Source organism: Hylobates moloch, unplaced genomic scaffold (assembly GCF_009828535.3).
Source record: "Hylobates moloch isolate HMO894 unplaced genomic scaffold, HMol_V3 SCAFFOLD_23, whole genome shotgun sequence".
NCBI classification, from domain to species: Eukaryota; Metazoa; Chordata; class Mammalia; order Primates; family Hylobatidae; genus Hylobates; species Hylobates moloch.
In genome coordinates, this window is record NW_026652298.1 from 33329456 (window position 1) to 33351708 (window position 22253).

At 55.4% G+C, this 22253-nt stretch overlaps 2 protein-coding genes across 9 annotated transcripts in view; one reads left to right on the forward strand and one right to left on the reverse strand.

Moving 5' to 3' along the window:
• The first annotated feature begins 1816 nt into the window (after nucleotides 1-1816).
• On the forward strand, nucleotides 1817-17349 carry CARHSP1 (calcium regulated heat stable protein 1). Of its 6 annotated transcripts, none has more exons than XM_058433792.1 (5): nucleotides 10538-10577; nucleotides 12425-12517; nucleotides 12913-13077; nucleotides 13791-13913; nucleotides 16944-17349. In XM_058433792.1, exons 3-5 carry the CDS (start codon nucleotides 12920-12922, stop codon nucleotides 17104-17106), a joined length of 444 nt encoding a protein of 147 aa, XP_058289775.1. In that variant the 5' UTR covers nucleotides 10538-10577; nucleotides 12425-12517; nucleotides 12913-12919; the 3' UTR covers nucleotides 17107-17349. The 6 variants fall into 6 exon arrangements, with proteins under 6 accessions (XP_032001230.1, XP_032001231.1, XP_058289774.1 ...); XM_032145341.2 differs by lacking the exon at nucleotides 10538-10577 and adding an exon at nucleotides 11633-11863; XM_058433793.1 differs by lacking the exon at nucleotides 10538-10577 and adding an exon at nucleotides 12092-12122.
• The window catches only part of PMM2 (phosphomannomutase 2), a 55874-nt gene continuing 50716 nt past the window's right edge, over nucleotides 17096-22253 (reverse strand). Inside the window, exon 8 of one of the 3 annotated variants that reach the window (XM_032145337.2) lies at nucleotides 17096-17236. In XM_032145337.2, coding sequence (XP_032001228.1) covers nucleotides 17096-17236 — 141 coding nt within the window. Of the gene's footprint in view, nucleotides 17237-19338; nucleotides 19635-22253 lie in introns of those variants that run through there. The other 2 variants (XM_058433790.1, XM_058433789.1) reach the window with 2 other exon arrangements.

The window sequence follows — 22253 nt, forward strand, 5'->3', positions numbered from 1 at the left end:
CTAGCCCCCACCCCCACCCCCAGCCTCTGGCAACTCTTAATCTACCTCCTGTCTCTAGAGATTTGCCCATTCACAACAATTCATACAGATAGAATCACACAACATGCGGCCTTTGTCTGGCTTCTTTCTCTTAGCATATTTTCAAGGTTCCTCTGTGTTGTAGCATGCATCAAGATTTCATTTCTGTTGATGAATGAATAGTTGTCTACTGTATAGATACACAACATTTTGTTTATCCTTTCATCATTTGATGGACATCTGAGCTGTTTCTACCTTTTGGCTACTATGAGTAATACTGCTATAAACCCTACTCTGTCACCCAGGCTGGAGTGCAGCACTGCAGTCACGGATCACTGCAGCCTCGATCTCCTGGGCTCAAGGGATCCTCCCATCTCAGCCTCCCCAGTAGCTGGGACTACAGGTGGGTGCTACTACTCCTGGCTAATTAAAACTTTTTTCTTTTTTTTTTGTGGAGAAGGGGTCCTACTATGTTGTCCAGACTGGTCTTGAACTCCTGGGCTTAAGAGATCCTCCTGTCTCGGTCTCCCAAAGTGCTGGGATTACAGGCGTGAGCCACCACGCCCAGCCCAACAAGTAAATTATTTATTTATTTATTTATTTGAGACGGAGTCTCGCTCTGTCGCTCAGGCTGGAGTACAGTGGCACGATCTCGGCTCACTGCAAGCTCCACCTCCCGGGTTCACGCCATTCTCCTGTCTCAGCCTCCCGTGTAGCTGGGACTACAGGCGCCCGCCACCGCGCCGGGCTTATTTTTTGTATTTTTAGTAGAGACGGGGTTTCCCCGGGGTCTCGATCTCCTGACCTCGTGATCCGCCCGCCTCGGCCTTCCAAAGTGCTGGGATTACAGGCGTGAGCCACCGCGCCCGGCCTCAAGTAAATTTTTGTGCGGGCAAACATTTTCATTTCTCTTGCACGCAGACACCTAGGAGTGGAGTTGCTGGGTCTTATGGAGACTCCAGGGCTCGTGGTTTGAGGAACCGCCGGGCTTTTTCCACAGCAGCTGCGCGGTTATTCTCACCAGCCGTCTAGGACGGTTCCTTGCCTGGCTTGGACCAGTTGGTTTCGCTGCTGGGCCTTTTCCGCAGTGGCCCCAATAGGGGCTGCAGAGTGAGGCAGGCAGTCCTCTCACCGCCCCCTCCGGGGGCCCTGTTGTCCCGGGCGAGCTCCGGGGACCTCTCTCCTTCCCTGGGCCCCTCAAATAGCAACCTGACCCTGGTCCCGGTATCTGGGCTCGCCTTCAGGGGCTGCTCTCGACTGGCCGTGCCCATGGGCTGCTCGCCTCTCTGTGCCTCAGTTTCTTCTCCTGCAAAACAGAGGTAATATTTTTTACCTCCAAAAACAGAGGACTCAAGGAAGGCTGGAAATGAAAAAAGAGAAGAGAACAAAACCAAAATCCCCAACGGGAAAATAAAACCCTGTTTTTCTGTTGTGTGTGTGAGTGTGTATTTTTTCTTTCCTTTTTCCTCCTTTCTGTTTTTTGCTTGTTTTCTTCTGTCTTTTCATTCCTTTATCTCCTTTCTGCCAAAAGAGACGCGCCCCGGGCTTATACAGATTCTAGAGCCAAAGGCAGGTGGGAGCCGCACCTGGCGCGCGTGGCAAGCGGAAGGAACTGCACGGGCGCAGGGACACAGTTCCCCCACTTTGCAGGGGCGTTTTCTGCTGGTGGGTGCAGCCCAGCGCCGCCACGGCCCCTACGCCCCGCGCTCTGCGTTCCGCTCTCCCGCCATTCCCAGGCGCGGACACAAAGGTCCTGTCCGGGCCACCCCTGCCCCGCCCGCCTCTGCCGTCCCGGGCTCCCTCCTGCAGCCCCATTGGCTGGGAGCTCCTGGGGGCGGGGATCGGCGCCCCACCCCCTCGGGCCACGCCCCCTCCCCATCTCCGCGCTCCCAGTCCGAGCGAAGCGGCTGGCGGAGCAGAACGGATCTCGGGGTAGGGAGCTCTTCTCGGGGACCCAGGAGGGTCGTGGTGGGCGCCCCTGGCCCCAGGCCCCGGGAGGCGCAGGGGTGGGGCCTCGGTTTCCTCTGCCTCCATCGTCCCCCACTCCTGCAGGGTCTTCTAGCTCGGCAGCGGAGGGCTCCGGGCTGGGTTTCTCGAGGCCTGTTTGGGGAACGCGGGTTGCTCCTCCCCAGGGGAAGGGGTGGGTGTGGCAACAGCGGCAAGGATTCTAGGCGGACGTCGGGTAGTACTTCCCGCCTGGCCACCTGTTCTCTGCGTGCAGGGGAAGCTCTCCCCGCCCTCCCCGCCGCTTTGGCCTTTGGGCAGGAGCCCTGGAGGGGGGGACTCGCGGGGCGGTGGGGCGAGGCGCGGGGGGCGTCGCACGCGGGAAGCAGAGCCACTCCCCGCCGGGCCTGGCCGCGCCAGCTGTGGCTCGTTGTTGGGACGGCGGCCAAGCCTGGCGGGGGAGGTGGGGAGCCGTCCTGGCGCCGCGCGATTAGCCGCATCTGGGGGAGGAGGAGCCGCCGGGCGCGCTCAGCCCGGGTGTTTGCGCCCGGATGGGGGTGGGGGTGCCCTAGGCGCTGGAGAAAAACTTCACCCGCGCCCACAGGCCCCCTTTCCGCAGGCTGCGCTGGCGGTCCAGGTTTGCAGGCCGGAAGTGAAACGTTCTTTTTTGATGTTTAAAAAGGAAGCCGCCCGCCCTACAGTGTTCTGAGGTTGGAGTGGATGTGTGTGCTGGGGGAGGCGGAGACGTCCCGCTCCAGGCAGGGCCTCGGGTCTTACAGGTGGGGAAATCTCTGCCAGATAGGAGGCCTCTCGGAGCCTCAGATTCCCCATCTGCAGACTGGGCTCTGACTTCTCCTGGCGTAAGAGGGTGTGTGACAGTAAAAGGCGGCAGCTAGCCCCGTGCCAGGAGACACGTAAGCTACTGTTTTTTAACTTGCTGTTTTGATATTTCTCAGTCTTTGTGTGCCGAGTCTTGCCCCTGTCATCTGCTCGTCACTCTGAAGCCAGAGGGAACTTATAAAAACAGTCCGCTTAGATCAACCCCCCCGTTCAAAATCGTCCACCGAAGTCCCATTGTCGTCTAAGTCCCCGACTTCTCAGCAGGGCTTCCTGTTATCTCCGCCGCTACCTTCTCCAGCCGCTCTCTGCCTCTGTTCTCCCTCCCTTCGGGCCTTTGGCCCTCCTCTGGGCTCGGGGTCCTCCTTGGAGACCCCACCGCCCTCTGCACTCCCTGCGTGGCCTCGGTGATGACCGTGAGTTCTCCATGCTGGTCCCTTCAGCCCAAGAAAGAGGCGCAGAGCCCGGCTCGGAGTAGATGCTTTGAATGAGCTGAGCTAGGCCCAGCGTGGGGCCCTGGGGTGGGGTTGAGGGTGGTTGACGGTGGGTCCCCTAGGTAGGGGAACGGTCTTTGTTCCACGGAGTGGCAAAGCCAGCGCATTTGGTTTGTGTTCCATCAGCAGGGGCAGGAATGGGAGGGAAGATGGTTTCAGATGGGCCCGTGCCTGACAGTTCCACCATCAGCCGCACAACTATTGTTGACTGAGCCCGCCGTGCGCTTGGCATTTTCGTGGCACCATCTGCACAGCGTCCGAGCCCTGCGACGCAGCACCGTTCCTGTCCCCTTTGACAGATGAGGAAACTCGGGTGGGGCGGTGAAATCGCCTGGCAGGGGTCACAGAGGGAGTGGGGAGCAGTCAGGGCTCAATCTCAGGTCTGAGCCAAAGCCCCCCGAGAGGGAGGGAAGGATGGAAGGATTGAGTGGGGGAGGAGTGTAGAGTAGGGTTCTTGCTGAGAAGGAGGGCTTGGGCTTCCCGCGGGAGGGGCAGTCCAGGCTGAGAACTGGGGCAGGCGAAGGGTCCCAGGTGGGTGGCGGCGGTGGGGTGACCGTCTCCCTGCTGGGTGGGGTCGCCCGTCCGGTCGAGGCCGTCCAGAGGTGCTAATGGGGGCACAGGCAGCGGCAATGTTGGAGGCCCCCTTGGGTTCCTGGTACACTCCGGGTTTCTGGCCTCTTCCCAGCACTCAGGGGCTCCTGAGGGCGGAAGAGCTATTCCCAGCTTGGCGGGGCCTGGGAGGGGGCTCTGGGCGGACTTGGGCGCCGGGCTGCACCTTCCCTGCCCGCCTGTTTGCACTTCTCTGTGGCTGTTGGCGTCAGGTCCTTAGCCAGCGGAGGGCTGGCTCCGGCCTGGCTGCCCCCTCCCCTTTGCCTCCCGTTCCTCCCGCTGGACACTCCAACCCCCATCCCTTCCTGTCCCTCCCCCTCCTCTCTCTCTGCTCCTCCCTCGCCAGACCCTCGCTCTCCCCGGAACAATGGAGGGGAATGTGGCTAGGCCAGCCTGACGCTGCTGCGTCAACCTCTGGCTCGTTCTCGGCCTCTGTCGCTTCCAGGGACCCTTCTCTCTGGGCTCAGCTGACCCGCCCCGCCCCTCGGCCCACGTGCCGGCAGTTCTGCCAGCCTGGGGCTCAGCTGCGCTGGGGACTGGGATGGGTCAGCTCAGTGTCTCTGTCTGTTTACAAAGGAGGAATCCAGGTGCTCTAAGGTAACTTCGCTGCTCTTCTAGAGTCTCACCCCCATCCCTGCCCCATTTCACTTCCACCTCTTGCACTGGTAAGCCTTGGGCTGTGAGATGGGCCAGTGTAGCCGGGCTGCTGCCGTGTTCCCTGGGTCAGGGACAGGTGCCTCACTGGGAGTGCCTTAGAAATGTAGAGTCTTGGCCAGGAATCTCGAGCCTGTAATCTCAGCACTTTGGGAGGCCGAGGTGGGAGAATCTCTTGAGCCTGGGAGGTCGAGACCAGCCTGGACAACATAGCGAGACCTTGTCTCTACAAAAAATTAAAAAATTAGCCGGGTGTGGTAGCACACCCCTATAGTCCCAGCTACTTGGGAGGCTGAAGTGAGAGGATCCCTTGAGCCCAGGAGGTTGAGGCTGCAGTGAGCCATGATTGCGCCACCAAACTCCAGCCTGGGTAACAAAGCAAGACCCTGTCTCAAAAAAATAAAAAACAAATGAAGAATCTCAGGCCCCACCCCACACCTGCTGAATGGCAATCTGCATTTGAACAAGATCCCCAGAGATTCCTGACTGCATTGCAGTAGGAAGTAGAATCACTGGCTTAACTCTGTGCCTTAGTTTCCTCATCTGTAAAACAGGGCTGCTAAAAGTGCCTCCCCTGTTGGGTTGATGTTTAGATGCATGTAGTTGATGTTTGTAAACCCCCAACAGGGCCTGACGCGGAAGTCTGTGGACAGTGGCTGTAGAGTGTATGAAAGCACTACAGCCTGCCCCATCCCCATAGTGTGGGCCACTATCCACCCACCACACCTGCCAGCAGTGGGCTGGCCCCGGGCTGGAAGCTGCCCTAACACCGTGCCCAACCCTAGCCTTCCCCAGCCATCATCCCATGGAAGGCTCAAGACACGCTCATTTTGCAGAGCAGGCTTGGAGAGGTTCTCGCTTTGCCAAGAATGAGGTATCTGACTTGAACTCTTATCCCCCTGCCTTCTATCATCCTGTCTTCAATAAAGGGGCTGAAGCTATTAAGAATGGAGTCTCTGGCCGGGCACGGTGGCTCACGCCTGTAATCCCAGCACTTTGGGAGGCTGAAGCAGGTAAATCCTCTGAAGTCAGGAGTCTGAGACCAGATTGGCTAAAATGGTGAAACCCCGCTTCTACTAAAAATACAAAAATTAGCTGGGTGTGGTGGTACATGCCTGTAGTCCCAGCTACTCAGGAGGCTAAGGCAGGAGAATCGCTTGAACCTGGGGGGCGGGGGCTACAGTGAGCTGAGATCGTGCCACTGCACTCCGTCCTGGGCAACAGAGGGAGACTCTGTCTCACAAAAACAAAAATGAATGGAGTCTCCTTCAATGAGCTGCCTCTCACTAGAGTGTAAATGGCTGATAGCGCTGCTAAAGCCCTCCTTGCAGTAAGCATGGGGCTGCTTGGCTCCCATTGATGTGGGTGGTGGGTTTTCAGGCCAGGAGGGCAGGAAGTTGGGGAGTGGGTAACAGGGGGGCTGCATGATTGGGCCATAAGTCTCCAGACATGGAGGTAGGCTGAGCAGGGGCTGGGAAAGCCAGAGTCTTGGTACCCAGCTGAACTCCAGAACCTTCCAGGAGGAGCTGCAGAGCCTATGGAAAATTCCCAGGCTATTTTGGGCCGAGGCCCCCTTCTCCCGGCCGACACACCCGTCCCTGGGGCAGTCAGGGTGGGCGTGGCTTCCTGCCCCCGCCACCCTGGGCTCCCTCCCTTGGCCGGCACTCATCAGAGCCTGGGGGCTGAGTGGGGAAGCGGGTGGCATGGCCAGCTGGGCGCCTCCTGGTGCAGCCTCTCCCCCTTACCCTGCTGGCTTTTTCTCCGTAGCATTTCTGCTGTCTGACTAACTCTGTATTTCACCAGGGTCTTTACTAGCCGGGCAACCCTGGGCAAGTTAGTTGACTGTTGGTGTCTCCGTTCTGCCACTAGTGAAATGGGGATAGAATGAGCTGAGCTGTGTGAAGTGTTGTAAGTAGTAAGCAGAATGGCCCCAGGACACTGCTGTGGTGGTGGTAGTCATGGTCTGTCCCATTCCCTTATCTGTTGGTTCATTAGGAAGTGGCAGAGTTCATCGAGGTCCCCTGTGGCAGCACAGGTGCCCAGCGTGCTGTGAGACGAGGTGAGGCTCCCCTGGTCCATGGACGTGTGCATACAGACAGCAACAAGTTCATGCATGCATACACGTGTGTATGCGCTCAGATGCAGAGACAGCCACGTGTGGGCACATATGTATGTGTACACATGCCTATACACACAACACACACATACACATGTGCATACACCTACGTACATGTGCACACACGAGCACACGTACACGCAGCCCGGCAGTCATGACATACCTTGGGCGTGACATTTGGTCCAAGTTTGTTGCAGGCCAGAAGCTCATCCCCCGTCTGGCACGAAGCTTCCAGCCGGCCTGAGCGGCGGATCTGTTTGCAGCCTTCCTCCCTCCCCCAGCTATGGGGAGCTGAAGGCTAGTCACAGAGGGCGGGCCCTGTCTTCTGCTGGGGACACTCCAAGGCCATGCCTGGTATTGCTGGGAGAGCAGTGGCTGGCTGGAAGCTGGGACCATGCTGGTGGGCGGGGCTGCTCTGTGCCCCCATCCTTGTGTATGTGTGTATTGTGGAGGGGACACAGCAGCGGCTGGCCAGGGCCTCAGAGCTGGCTTCTGGGTGCCTGGCTACCCGCCCCCCAGTTGTTTTCTTTCCAGCTGGACTTTGCCCGGCCCTCCCCCGCACTGAGGCCATTCGCTCCTCTCTGCTGGGCCTACTGGGGAGTGGGTGGCCCTTGGCCAGGCCTACTCTTGCCACCCCAGTTGGGCTCTAGCCCAGATAGGCCATGAGAGGCTGGATAAAGCTCTTGGGTCTCCCAGGTGGCACTGCCCCCGACCCTAGTCACGCCTGCTCCCTATGCCTCAGTTTCTTCTACTGTTGTAAGGACCAGCCCCACAGGGTCAGTGGGCTTCTCGCTGTGTGTGGTGACGAGAGAGTGTAGAAATAAAGACACAAGACAAAGAGACAAAAGACAGCTGGGCCCGGGGGACCACTACCACCAATGTGCGGAGACCAGTGGTGGCCCCTAATGTCTGGCTGCACTGTTATTTATTGGATACAAAGCAAAAGGGACAGGGTAAAAAGTGTGAGTCATCTCCAGTGATAGGTAAGGTCACGTGGGTCACGTGTCCACTGGACAGGGGGCCCTTCCCTGCCTGGCAGCCGAGGCAGAGAGAGAGAGGAGACAGAAAGACAGCTTACGCCATTATTTCTGCATATCAGAGACTATTAGTACTTTCACTAATTTGCTACTGCTGTCTAGAAGGCAGAGCCAGGTGTACAGGATGGAACATGAAGGTGGACTGGGAGCGTGACCACTGAAGCACAGCATCACAGGGAGACGGTTAGGCCTCCAGATAACTGCGGGCAAGCCTGACTGATGTCAGGCCCTCCACAAGAGGAGGAGGAGCAGAGTCTTCTCTAAACTCCCCCGGGGAAAAGGAGACTCCCTTTCCCGGTCTGCTAAGTAGCGGGTGGTGTTCCTTGACACTTTTCGCTACCGCTAAACCACGGTCCGCCTGGCAACGGGCATCCTCCCAGACGCTGGCGTCACTGCTAGACCAAGGAGCCCTTCTGGTGGCCCTGTCTGGGCATAACAGAAGGCTCGCACTCTTGTCTTCTGGTCACTCCTCACTGTGTCCCCTCAGCTCCTATCTCTGTATGGCCTGGTTTTTCTTAGGTTATGATTATAGAGCGAGGATTATTATAATAATGGAATAAAGGGTAATTACTACCAACTAGTGATTATTGATATTGATATATAATCATATCTAAGATCTATATCTGGTATAACTATTCTTGTTTTATATTTTATGATACTGGAACAGCTTGTGTCCTCGGTCTCTTGCCTCGGTGCCTGGGTGGCTTGCCACCCACACACTGTCAGGTGAGCAGGAATGTAGCCACCTCCTGCTGGGCTGGGCATGGTGCTGAGCGCACACCAATGCAGTGGCAGCCAGCTGGGGCTTTGGGTCCTAATGCTGGCAAAGAATGAGGCTTGGAAGCCGGGTGTGGTGGCTCATGCCTGTAATCCCAGCACTTTGGGAGGCCAAGGTGGGCCGATCGCTTGAGCCCAGGAGTTTAAGACCAGCCTGGGCAACATATTGAAACCCTGTCTCTACAAAAAATACAAAAAGTGAGCTGGTTGTCGTGGCACATGGCCGTAGTCCCACAACCCAGGAGGCTGGGGTGGGCGGATCACCTGAGCCCAGGAGGTTGAGAAGCTTCAGTGAGCCATGATCTTGCCACTGCATTCCAACCTAGGTGACTGAGTGAGATCCTATCTGGAAAAAACAACAGCCAGCCTTTCTGCCATTCCTGGACCATCTGGATACCCTGCTCTGTGCCAGCGCCTGTGCTGGGCCCTTGGGACACAGAGGGGCCCTGTGCTGCCCTCAAACTCCTCACCCCTACAGGCCGTGAGCTTCCAGTGGCATCTCTGAAGGATTAGGTGCACTTGGGGTGTTGAGGGGGCTTGGGTGGAGAAAGAAGGGGGCTCCCATTTTGGGTCTGTGCCATTCACCCAGGGGAAAATTGGTGTGACAAATGGAAGATGCAAGGAAGATGACGGTGGTGACAGTGACAGTGATGATGATGACACAGCATGATTCCTGAGTGGGCCCTGCCCCTTCCACCACCTTTCTTGCCTCCCATTCCTAGTCCTCCACCCACCACATGGTTTCCCCACTGGCCTCAGTCCACCCGGGCCCTTGCCAACCTCAGGACCTTTGCACAGGCTGTTCCCCCATACCCGGAACAGCCTCCCTCCATTTTTCAAATGGCTACCCCTTTCTTGCTCCTCAGGGTCCTGTGGGCACTGATTAGCGTGTGTACTCCCACCCTTCTCCCCCTATCCCCTTCTGTTTCTTTACAGCCCTTTTGGGATCTGTAATGATCTGATTTATGGTTTTTGTTTTTTTTTTTTTTTTTTGAGATGGAGTCTTGCTCTGTTGCCCAGGTTGGAGTGCAGTGGCACAATCTCTTGGCTCACTGCAAGCTCCGCCTCCCGGGTTCACGCCATTCTCCTGCCTCAGCCTCTCCGAGTAGCTGGGACTACAGGCGCCTGCCACCATGCCCGGCTAACTTTTTGGATTTTTAGTAGAGACGGGGTTTCACTGTGGTCTCGATCTCCTGACCTCGTGATCCGCCCGCCTCGGCCTCCCAAAGTGCTGGGATTACAAGCGTGAGCCACCGCGCCCGGCAATTTATGTTTATTTAACTGTTTATTCTCTGGCTTCGAGTTCCGCCCTTTGTCTCTGGGGCCTTCAACAGGGCTCGGTATTGGGCACGTATCTGTTGAGTGACTTTATGACAATTATAACAACAGTCATAGCTGACAATTATTGCTCACTGGACCTGGGCAGACATTGTGCCCAGTGCTTAGTGTGTATTATTTTGTTTTCACTTCAGCCTGATGGTGTGAAATCGGGACTATTATAATTCCCATTTTCCAGATGTGGAAACTGAGGCCCAGAGAGATTAACTTGTCCAAGACCACACAGCAGGCAAAGGGTAGGATTAGAAGTCAGCTATGCTTCATTAGCCGGGCGTGGTGGTGGACACCTGTAACCCCTGCTACTTGGGAGGCTGAGGCAGGAGAATTGCTTGAACCCGGGAGGTGGAGGTTGCAGTGAGCCGAGATTGTGCTGTTGCATTCCAGCCTGGGTGACAGAGCGGGACTCCATCTCAAATTAAAAAAAAAAGGAAGTCAGCTATGCTTGACTGCAGGAGAAAGGAGGGAGGGAGGCTTTGGATAGAACAAGGCAGGGCAGTGCCTCTCACTGTGGAGTTGTCAGGCCACTGTTCCCATCTGCTGTCCTGGGAGGCCTGGACTGGGCCCTCCCCTCCCAGGGCCAGCCTCTTTTCTGGAACTCTGAGCGTTGACCATTCTAGGACTCTATGACCTGTGCTGGTGGGTCATGAGGGGGCCCTCGCCCCCAGGCCAGCAGCTGGGGCCTTTTTGAGGTGGGGGCTCCCTGGACTCAGGGTCCTCCTTGGCCGCAGCTGTAGCTGAGAGAAGGGACAGGAGGTAGGATGCCACCTCCAGAAGGCCAGCCAGCCACCTCCTTCCCAGCCCGACAAAACTGAGGCCCGACGGGAGGGTGGAGCAATGTTGGGGGAGCGGTTTTGGCGTTTCAAGGATGGGGCATCCCTTTCCTTCTGGGCAGTGTGGCCTGGTTCTTGGGTGGCTATGGTTGAAGGTGGTTCGGGGGGTGCGGTGGGATTTTTGGGTGATGTAGGTCGAAGACTCCTATAAATGAGGGGACTGGGGTGGCAAACTGAGGTTGAGGGTTGTGAGAGCTTCACTTCTTTCCATGAGCAGCTGGAAACCTGGATTTTGAGGAAACCCCTGGGATGTTTAAGATAATTCAGGCCGGGCATGGTGGTTCATGCCTGTAATCCTAGCACTTTGGGAGGAAGAGGTGGGAGAATCCGTTGAGCCCAGGAGTTTGAGATCAGCCTGGGCATCATAGTGATACCTGTCTCTATAAAACAAACAAACAAAAAAATTAGGCATGGAGGTGGAGGCTACAGTGAATTGTGATTATGCCACTGCACTCCAGCCTGGGTGACAGTGAGACACTGTCTCAAAAAAAAAAAAAAGTTATTTTTTTGAGATGGAGTCTCACTCTGTCACCCAGGCTGGAGTGCTGTGGCGTGATCTCGGCTCATTGCAACCCACAGCTCCCTGGTTGAAGCAATTCTATTTCAGCCTCCTGAGTAGCTGGGATTACAGGCACCCACCACCATGCCCAGCTAATTTTGTATTTTTAGTAGAGACGGGTTTTCGCCATGTTGGCCAGGCTTGTCTCGAACTCCTGACCTCCGGTGATCCGCCTGCCTTGGCCTCTCAAAGTGCTGGGATTCCAGGTGTGAGCCACCGCACCTGGCCCATGCTTCAAATCTAAATTTGAAAACCCCATGGGACTTGAGTCAAACCTATCCAGGGCTGCTGCTGTCCCTCCTGGCTGTGTGGCACTGAGTGGCCTCCTGAGTTAGGCTTCTCCCTACTTCATCTCATACCCCCATCACCAGCCCTGCGCGGGTGCCAAGTGATGCCCACCCAGCTGCCCCACTTTGCAGATTCGGAAACCGAGCCCAGAGAGGCGAAAGGACTTACCCAAGGGCCTCCGACTGCCGGACTGTTTCTCTTCCCTCTGAACCTCGAGCTGAGGCCACGTTAGAGCTGACACCTTCGTATTCAATGTTCAGTGTTCATTGTGTACAGCGAGTGTCCTGCTCTTGAAAAAACTGTCAAAAGCACAGCAGCAGCTAAGGAATTCCCTCCCTCCAGCCCTCGGGCTGGGTTTGTGGGTGCATACTAGGGGTCACAGAAGGAACCTGGTCTCCTAACAGCAGCGGCAACCCGGGCTGCGTGGAGATTCCCTGGGCCTGGTGGAGCTGGCTGCGGCCTTGGAAATGCTCCCTTCCCCTTTGGGTCCTTTGGGCTCCCCCAGCAGGCCCCCCAGTCCTGGGTGCAGGCTTGTGACAGCTGCTCAGGGATCCAAACGTGGCGCCTGAACTCTCTTTGTGATGTGTTCTGCGGTTCCCTGGAGGCGGACGCTGCATGAGGGTCAGTTTTTGCCCAATCTCCCTGTGGTTTCTGGCTCCGAGCAGCGTCAGGGAGGGTCCATGGAGTGGCTGAGTTTGGATCTAGGTGGTTGGCATTAAAATCTCCCTGGCTTTGGATTTTTTTTTTTTTTTTTTTTGAGACAGAGTCTTGCTCCGTTGCCTAGGCTGGAGTGCAGTGGTACGATCTTAGCTCACTGGAACCTCCACCTCCTAGGTTCAAGCAATGCTGGTGCCTCAGCCTCCAAGTAGATGGGATTACAGGTGCCTGCCACCATGCCCAGCTAATTTTTGTCTTCCTATTAGAGACTGGGTTTCCCCATGTTGGCCAGGCTAGTCTTGAACTCCTCACCTCAAGTGATCCGCCCGCCTCGGCCTCCCAGAGTGCTGGGATTGCAGGTGAGAGCCACTGCGCCTGGCCCCTGGCTTTGGGTTTTCTGCTCACCTTCCTGACCTGCCTCCTTCCCTCCCACAAATATTCGCTATGTGTCCCGCCTGTGCTGGGGTCCATGCCTTGTGCAGGGGACACAGAGGGGACCGATGCCATCCTGGTGATGGGGGAGGATGTGGCATTTTCATGAAGAACTATGATTGAGGGGGGCCGACGGCCACTTCAGGAGCCCAGAGGCGGCACGTGACCCTGCCAGGCATGCTCCCAGACAAGGTGACAGTGGTGCTGAGGTGACTGAGAGGAATCAGCCTCAGATACTGGACTCTCAGACCTGGACATGGGGGTAAGCACTGGGCCCCTACCTCGCAAGGCATGAACCCCTGAGAGCCTCTTCTCCTTCCAGGTCAGCCATGTCATCTGAGCCTCCCCCACCACCACAGCCCCCCACCCATCAAGCTTCAGTCGGGCTGCTGGACACCCCTCGGACCCGCGAGCGCTCACCATCCCCTCTGAGGGGCAACGTGGTCCCAAGCCCACTGCCCACTCGCCGGACGAGGACCTTCTCAGCGTGAGTCTGGAGCGGGCTGGGGACGCGTTCTCAGATGGATCTCTTGCCTGAGGCCAGAGATTCACTGTGTCTCTGGCCATTTTTGGGCCTATGTCCCAGGCTGTCAAATAGGCAGACCTAGGGCTGGGCCGTGGGCTGAGGGTGAGAAACAGGGAAGGCGCCTTGTAAATTCAGGGTACTGCCCAGCCCAGAAGAACCTGTTATGAGCTGGGAGTGGCAATGGGTGGGCAATTGCTGGGGTCAGAATCGCTGGACTTTAACCACACATGAGAGTTTGTTTCCCTGTGAGACTGTGAATTCTCCAGCTGCAAAATGGGCACAGTACCAGGGCTGCAAAGGACCCACACGATGCCTGGCAGATGCAGGTCTTAGGCCCTGTGAGTGGAGGATGCTTGTGTTATTAATAATTAATCAGTAGTTTCTGGAGGGATGCTCAGTGGATGTTTAGTTCAACTCCCTCTTTCCAGGTGGGAAAACAGGCCCGAGAAAATTTGCCAGGGTCATCCAAAGAGTCCTTTTCCCCAGCGTCTGTGTGAGCGGCCCCCAGGGTTGTGCAGTCCTCAGCCTGTGTGACTCTGTACATGGCGGTCCTGGCTAGGGCTTGATGGGGCACAGCTGTGGGCAGGGGCTGCAATGAGCTTCGTGTGTCCAGGAGAGCTGGTGGCTGTCCTGGAGCGCTGACGGGGCCCCTCACACTTCCCCCTCTCTGTCAGGACGGTGCGGGCTTCACAGGGCCCCGTGTACAAAGGAGTCTGCAAATGCTTCTGCCGCTCCAAGGGCCACGGCTTCATTACCCCAGCTGATGGTGGCCCTGACATCTTCCTGCACATCTCTGAGTGAGTCAGCGGCAGGTCTGGGCGGCCTGGCTGGGGTGGGCGCTTCCTTGGCCCTGTGGAGGTGGGGATGGCGTCTGACTGTGATGGGCACTGGGTGTGAGGACAAATGGCTGGGTCTGTGTGACTGTCTTTGGCTGGAGCTCCAACTGTGCTGTGTGTGTGTTGGGTTGGGGTTGGGAGACTGTACGGAGCTGTGTCGGGATGTGAGGCTGGGGGAGACACAGTACCTATGATTGTGCCTGGGTGTGTCTTTGTCAATGGGTGTGTAAGGTTTTGTGTGTGCTGGGCACAGTGGCTCACGCCTGTAATCCCAGCACTTTGGGAGGCCGAGGCGGGCGGATCACGAGATCAGGAGATCAAGACCATCCTGGCTAACACGGTGAAACCCCATCTCTACTAAAAAAATACAAAAAAAGTTAGCTGGGCCCAGGGGCGGGCGCCTGTAGTCCCAGTTACTTGGGAGGCTGAGGCAGGAGAATGGTGTGAACCTGGGAGGCAGAGCTTGAGAGCTTGCAGTGAGCTGAGATCGCGTCACTGCACTCCAGCCTGGGAGGCAAGAGTCAGACTCTGTCTCAAAAAGAAAAAAAAAAAAATTAGGGTATGGTGGCAGGTGCCTGTAATCCCAGCTACGCGGGAGGCTGAGGCAGAAGAATCGCTTTAACCCAGGAGGTAGAAGTTGCAGTGAGCCGAGATCTTGCCATTGCACTTCCAGCCTGAGTGACAAGGGTGAAACTCCATCTCAAAAAAAAAAAAAAAAAAAAAAAAGGTCGGGCATGGTGGCTCACACCTGTAATCCCAGCACTTTGGGAGACGGAGGCAGGTGGATCACCTGAGGTCAGGAGTTCAAGACCAGCCTGGCCAACAAGGTGAAATCCTGTCATTACACAAATACAAAAAATAAAATAAAATAAAAAAAATAGCTGGGAATGATGGCGGGTGCCTGTAATCCCATCTACTTCAGAGGCTAAGGCAGGAGAGTTGCTTGAACCCAGGAGGCAGAGGTTATGGTGAGCCAAGATTGGGCCATTGCAATCCAGCCTGGGCAACAAGAGCAAAACTCCATCTCAAAAAAAAAAAAAAAAAATTAGAGAGATTACGTAGATTACAGAGATCACATAGCCAGAAAGTGATGGAAATGGATCTGGGAGTGCCCGGCTGTGCTTGTGGGAGACAGGGTGGTGGCAGCTGTGCATGGTGCATGTGTGTGTGTATATGGTTTTGAAGGTGTGTTTGTGAGCAGCAAGGACTGCTGGGATGAGTCTGAGTGCCCACTGTATCTGGCCAAGGACACCCCATGAGGCTGGGGAGCCCTGTTTGGCCTGGGGACCAGTCCAGCTTCCTGCCCTCCTTTGCGGGAGGTGGACTGGTGAGGCTGGGGGCTGTCCTGCCCCTGTGCTCCAGGAAGGAAGTTTGGGGTGGGCCCCTTTCTCCTGCTGCATGCTCACTGACGTCCTTCCTTCCTGAGTGTCTGAAAGCCTTTGGGGAGCCTGGGGTGGGGCGCACACATCTTAGGGCTGGGCTGGAAGGCACCCAGCCCCCCATGCTTCACCTCTGATCCTCTGGGCAGCCTTTAGGTAGGTGAGGACCCTCGATCTGCACCCCCCCCCCACCTGCTTCTTTGGCCTAAGCACCCCCAAGTCTTTTACTTCAGGCAGGGTCCTACTCTGCACAGCACACCTGCAAACACATTTCTGAAAAGAGGAGCCCGCTGCAATGGGGGAGTTACCCCGCCTTTGCCCACGCCCGCCCCATGCTAACATATCAGATCGGCAGGCAGAAGAAAAATGCCAAGGTGACGCATTTCACATATGAATGCATACACAGATGTGTAAATGTGTTTCCATACTGCCTTGTCCCAGAAAGGATTTTGAATCAGTAAGAAAAACAGGTCAGGACAAAGAAATACTTAGGAAGATGGAAATACTGTGATGTCTGGTTCTACTGCTAGAAGTGGGCTGCAGATTTATTTCTGAGCTCCCTGGTGACCAAATTAAAGAGGGACACTCTTCACCATACGATTCTCCAGTCAGAACAAACCAGTTACTAGGGGAGCTGGCTGGCCCTGGCATTTAGCATCTGAAGGGGGTTTTCCTCCAGGGGGTCTCATCAAGGGGACATCAAGATGCCAGTCTCGTGAGAGGGTGACTCATGTCCCCTAGAAAGTAAGGGAAGCTTCCTGGGGGTGGTCACAGGGAGAGGCCCCTCCAGGAACTACCTTCAAGCACCAAAGGGACATTCTTGAAGGCTCACTGGGAGGCCAGGTGTGGTGGCTCACGCTTGTAATCCCAGCACTTTGGGAGGCCGAGGCAGGTGGCTCACTTAAGGTCAGGAGTTTGAGAACAGCCTGGCTAACATGGTGAAACCCCGACTTCACTAAAAATACAAAAATTAGCTGGGTGTGGTGGCGCATGCCTGTAGTCCCAGATACTTGGCTGAGGCAGTAGAATCACTTGAACTCGGGAGGTGGATGTAGTGAGCTGAGATCACACCACTGCACTCCAGCCTGGGCGACAGAACGAGACTCTGTCTCAAAAAAAGGCTTGCTGGGAAACTGGGGAACTTGAGAACAAAGAGAGTCTCTTTTTGAGACTCCTGGAATCAGGGGCTGCTGTGCTGAGGACCCCAGGAAAGCCCTGCCCAGGCCACCCCTCAACTCCCATTCCCACTCCACAATGGCCTCGTTTCTCTCTGGCTTGGACTGGCTGTCTTTACTCTTCATCCACAAGCCCAGGCTCCCTCCCACGTTTCATGTCACCATGTGAGCACCCACAGGTGGCTGAGCTCTTTCAGTTCCAGCACCAAAAGTCCCAGGGCCTCCTTGGCTGGGACAGAGGCTGGGGGCAGTGTGGCAGCTCCCTGTGGTGGAGGGGCAGTTCTTTGGAAAGAGGTTCTCGGTGGTTGGTCAGATGGTGCCTGCTTTGGTGGCCCTATGACCAGAAGGGTGGCTGGTGTCTTGGGTGTGGAGTCTTGGGAAAGGGAGCCTTGTCATGGTGTGAGCACTGACTGACTGCTTTACTTATGCCCCCATAGTGTGGAAGGGGAGTATGTCCCAGTGGAAGGCGACGAGGTCACCTATAAAATGTGCTCCATCCCGCCCAAGAATGAGAAGCTGCAGGCCGTGGAGGTCGTCATCACCCACCTGGCACCAGGCACCAAGCATGAGACCTGGTCTGGACACGTCGTCAGCTCCTAGGAGATGCTGGAAGCACCCCTTGTCCTGTGCTTGTGGGAGACTTTGCGGGGAGGACGCGGCAGACACTGGAGATGACATTCTTCCACACAAGACGGGGCTTCGGCAGGGCATGGTCCCTTTCAAGTATCTCCTGGAGGAAGGGGTATGGGGGCAGGTGTAGGGTGTTCCCGGCCACCAGCACAGCCTCTGACCATTGCAACAACCTCTCACCATCTGAATAGCATTAAAAGCATTTAAAAAGGAGAGGTGCCCACTGGTGGTTGCGTGGAGGTTCAACCCCAGCCCAGGGAGTGGGTCAAGGGTGGTGTTTCTCCAGCTGCTCAGACACATGGGCTCAACCCACAGAATCCCTCTTCCTCCTGGAGCTGGAGGCTCCAGATTCCCAGAGCTGGCCCACTGGCAGCTGACATGGACCTTGCGTGACTTCCCCAAGGCAAATTTCCACCTAAGTGCCCCTTGTGCCTCTCCTTGGGTCTGGGCAAAGCAGTTTTCTAATTCTTGGCTTGGTTGGTTCTAGGGGAGCTGGCTTGAAGCTGGTGGGAAAAGGGGGGGGTGGCGGTCTTTGGATTGGATGGATTTTGCCTTTTGGTGCCTTTGCAATGGGAGGTGGCATAGCTGCCTGTCTGGGGAAGACAGTTTCTCCCAGCACTCCCACCCCTGGGCACAGCAGGCTGGTACTGGGAGGCTGAACCCCTCTTAGAGCCTGACCTTTTCATCTGCCTTCTGGTTGTGTGACCATCACTCAACAGCCATTTCACAGCCCCTGTCATTATGGCGGCAGGGTGGGGGTGGTGGGAAGGGCTTGTGGAGAGGGCAGAGTCTTTAAAAACTTTGTCCCAATCCATCCAGAAAAGAGTAGGTAGCTTGCATCCTGACAGCCTGGCAAAGTCAAGAAAGTTGAAGGAGAAACATACGTTTGGAGAGGGGGTTTTCTTTAAAACTAGTGTTAAGAAATGCTTAGGGATTTTTTTTTCCTTTTTGTAACTAAAGCTTTCACCCAGAGCCGGCTCTGTTTGCACTTTGCTGCCAACATTGCAAACTTTTTTTTTGCGGGGTGGGAGACTGAGTATCGCTCTCTCACCCAGGCTGGAGTGCAATGGCCCAATCTCAGCTTACTGCAACCTCTGCCTCCAGGGTTGTGGCAGTTCTGCCTCAGTCTCCTGAGTAGCTGGATTACAGGCATGCACCACCACACCTGGTTAATTTTTGTATTTTTAGTAGAGACCAGGTTTCATCATGTTGGGCAGGCTGGTCTTGAACCCCTGACCTCAGGTGATCTGCCCATCTCTGCCTCTGAAAGTGCTGGGAGTACAATTGTGAGCCATCGCGCCCGGCCTGCAAACTTTTTTGTAGGTATTTCTGGTAAACAAATCCTTAGATTATCTTTGCTGTGGTTTTGGTTTGGCTTTAGTCGTGATTTAAAAGTAGAAATAGCTAGGGATTATTTTTTGAAATAGGTGGCCTATACGTAGTCAAGAATCCACTCGTCAACACAGCGAAGCAAACCTTTTGGAAACTGGCTTTTGGGCAGACAGTAAACGTCCAGAAAAGAGGGGGCATCGTTTGATGCTGGAAGCATGAACAGCTTCATCACGTACTTCTCAACTCTGATGAGTTTGTCCTTTCAGCCTAAGGAGGTGGAAGGGAGTTATTTTAAAATAGCAAATACGCATGTTGAGTGCGAGTGTGTGGAGAAAAAGGCAGTTCCCACTATAGTTAGGTCCTGGCCAGTGCTTCCTCGCCTGCGATGCTCCTTGTAGGTCCTCACCGTCCTCTCCCGCCTCTGCCTTCTGCTGGGTCAAAGGTGGCCTTTTTCTCTCCAGCCTTGAATTGTTCCCTGGTGGCTTCCCAAGAGCGCATCTACTGGTACAGTCCACACTTCCAAAGCCAAGAGCTGAGGGGGCCCTTTCACTGCCCCAAGCCTCTCTCCCACTCTGTCCTCGCGTTGGCATGGGTGGCATTGCTGTGACCCCATGTGCTGGCAGTCTGGCAGGCTCTGGCCGGCAGTGAGCTGGGGGATTGCATTCTGCTATTCAGGGGTGACCTTTGGATTCTGTCTTGGCAGAGTCCTTTGTCAGCGGCTCTTGCTCTGTCCTTCCTGTTTGGCCACAGCTCTTTCAATCAATGGGTATTCTAGAACTGCAGGATGTCAGAGCTGGAAGGGACGTGATACCAGTTGACAGAAGGGGAAACTCCTGGAGGCTCTGGGAGGGATGGCGGTTTTTGGTGACCGAGCGAGAGCTAGAATTGAGGATTCCTGAATCCAGATCTTGCCTCCCATCAGCCGTCTTTCTCTCAATAAAGTTTTGTTTTGTGCAAGGCTATGCGTGTGTTTGTGTGGAGTCCGGCTCACCAAGTTTTTCCTTTTTAGGTAAGTCAGGTAAGGGTGTCTCCCCCAGGTGAGGCTGACACATTCCACTTGGCAGTCTGTTTTTTTAGGGGGTGGTGAATAAGATGGGATCATCTGTTTTTCTTTAGTCATCATTCTCTAGCATGAGAAAGCTTAGCAGGAAGGAGAATGCGGCTTCCTGGCAATAGAAAATGGCAGTAACTTGGTCAGCGGCCGTCCAGTGCCCTGTTGCAGCTTTTAGGATGTGTGAGTTACACTTCATCCCCATCATCTGTGGGAAGAGAGGACGGGCCTCGGGGCGCACTGTCCACAGTCCCTGGCTCATTCCTGCTATAGAGGTGTTTTTTGTTTGTGTTTTTGAGACAAGGTCTTGCTTTGTTGCCCTGCAGCCTTAACCTCGTGGGCCCAAGCGATCCTCCTTCAGCCACCTGAGTAGCTGGGACTACAGGCATTTGCCACCATGCCTGGCTAATTTTTCAATTTTTTGTAGAGAGCAACTTGCTACATTGCCCAAGTTGGTCTTGAACTCCTGTACTCGGACCATCCTCCTGCCTCAGCCTCCCACAGCGCCAGGCCACTGCTATAGACACTTGATGAATGTTTGCTAGGCTGGGCACGGTGGCTCACGCCTGTAATCTCAGCATTTTGAGAGGCCAAGAGGCAGGTGGATGGCTTGAGCTCAGGAGTTTGAGACCAGCCTGGGCATCATGGCGAAACCTGGTCTCTACCAAAAAAAAATACAATTAGCTGGGCATGGTGGCATGAGCCTGTGGTCCCAGTTACCCCAGAGGCTGAAGTGGGAGGATTGCTGGAGCCCAAGAAGTCGAGGGTGCAGTGAGCTGTGATTGCGACACCCAGACTCAAAAAAAAAAAAAAAAAAAAAAACAGCTTGCTGCTCTTCAGGCATGAAGTCAGGGGCTGGAAGCAGATGAGGCTTGAGGGCCCGGGGCTGGCGGAGAGTCCTAGGATGGAAAGCTTTTCAAGGTCCATAACAGGGGAGGAAGGGTTTGCTGCTGGGGCAGTGGGAGTGAGGGCAGAAGGTGGGCAGGTGTGAGAACTCCTGTTCTTGGTTTCCAAGACAGCAGTGACGGGCAGGGGCCACTCTACGGGGTCGCTGTGCTCTGCTGGGAAGGCTTTGCTCTGGCCGGTGTCTCCCAAGGGAGGCATTGATTTTGGGTGGTGCAGAGATGGACACTTTGCTTGTCAATATTATACAATGATTTCCAAAGCATATTGGGAAAAAACCAGCCCATCAAACCTGTTTAGGGAGAGGCTAATGTAGGCACTTAGCTCAAAACAATGAGATTTGCTGACTTACTATACGGAGTACCACATGGGTGGCACAAGGAAGGGTTTGGCAAAAGCTGAAGGTGGGGAGCGGGCATGGTAGCTCACGCCTGTAATCTCAGCACTTTGGGAGGCCGAGGTGGGCAGATCACTTGAGGTCAGGAGTTGAAGACCAGCCTGGCCAACATGGTGAAACCCCATCTCTACTAAAAATGCAAAAATTACGGCTGGGTGCAGTGGCTCACGCCTGTAATCCCAGCACTTTGGGAGGCCGAGGTGGGCAGATCACTTGAGGTCAGGAGTCCAAGACCAGCCTAGGCAACATAGTGAAACCCCATTTCTACTAAAAATACAAAAATTAGCTGGGTGTGACGGCGCATACCTGTAATCCCAGCTACTTGGGAGGCTGAGGCAGGAAAATCGCTTGAACCTGGAGGCAGAGATTGCAGCGAGCCAAGATTGTGCCACTGCACTCCAGCCTGGATAACAGTGAGACTCCGTCTGGAAAAAAAAAAAAAAAAAAAGGCCAGGCATGGTGGCTCATGCCCATGCTTGTAATCCCAGCACTTTGAGAGGCCAAGGCAGGTGGATCACCTGAGGTCAGGAGTTTGAGACCAGCCTGGCCAACATGTTGAAATCCCGTCTCTACTAAAAAGACAAAAATTAGCTGGGCATGGTGGCGGGGGCCTGTAATCTCAGCTACTCGGGAGAGTGAGGCAGTAGAATTGCTTGAACCGGGGAGGCGGAGGTTGCAGTGAGCTGAGATCATGGCACTGCACTCCAGGCTGGGCGACAACAGTGACTCCATCTCAAAAACAACAATAGCAACAACAAAAAACAAAACTGAAGGTGGGACTGGGAAGACGTTTGGGAAAGCAGCCTCTGATGGAGGTGGAATGAGTTCTAGGTCTTGACTTTGGGATCCCGTGACAAGCAGCGTGGAGGTTGCCTGTCGTTCAGGTTGGAGGAGCCTGCCTGGGCTGAGGTGGCCAGCTGAGGCCCAGAGCCAGAACACTTGGGAGGGGTGGAGAGGAAGCAGCAGCCCGTGGAGAGGAAGTGATTCAAAGCCATGTATGCCTGGCTGTGTCCGGACTACTGCAACATCTGCCCAACTGCCCAACTGGTTCTTCTCCTGGCCCCTATGGGCACTCCCCTTCCAGTAGCTGGAGAGACCTTCCCGGACAGATCATGAGCATGCGCCACGCCTCTCCCTCGGGATGAGGTTCAAGCTCAACTTCCTGGCTAGCCTCTCCCTCCAGGGAACCAGAGGCCTGCCCTGCACTCACCGGCTGCTCGGGTTCAACGCAGGCCTTCTCCCTGAGGTTTAAGCCCTGGGTGACCTTGAGTTCAGGGTCAGCTTCTGTAGTGCTGGGGATGGTAACTTTCAACAGTGCTAGGCTGGCCTGGGTGCAACCTCTGTGCTTTGCCCTGGCTCAGAACTTACCTACTGTGTTTAAATTTCTTGGGATCCTACCAACCCCCTAAGGCAGAGAGAGGGACTGACCCTGCC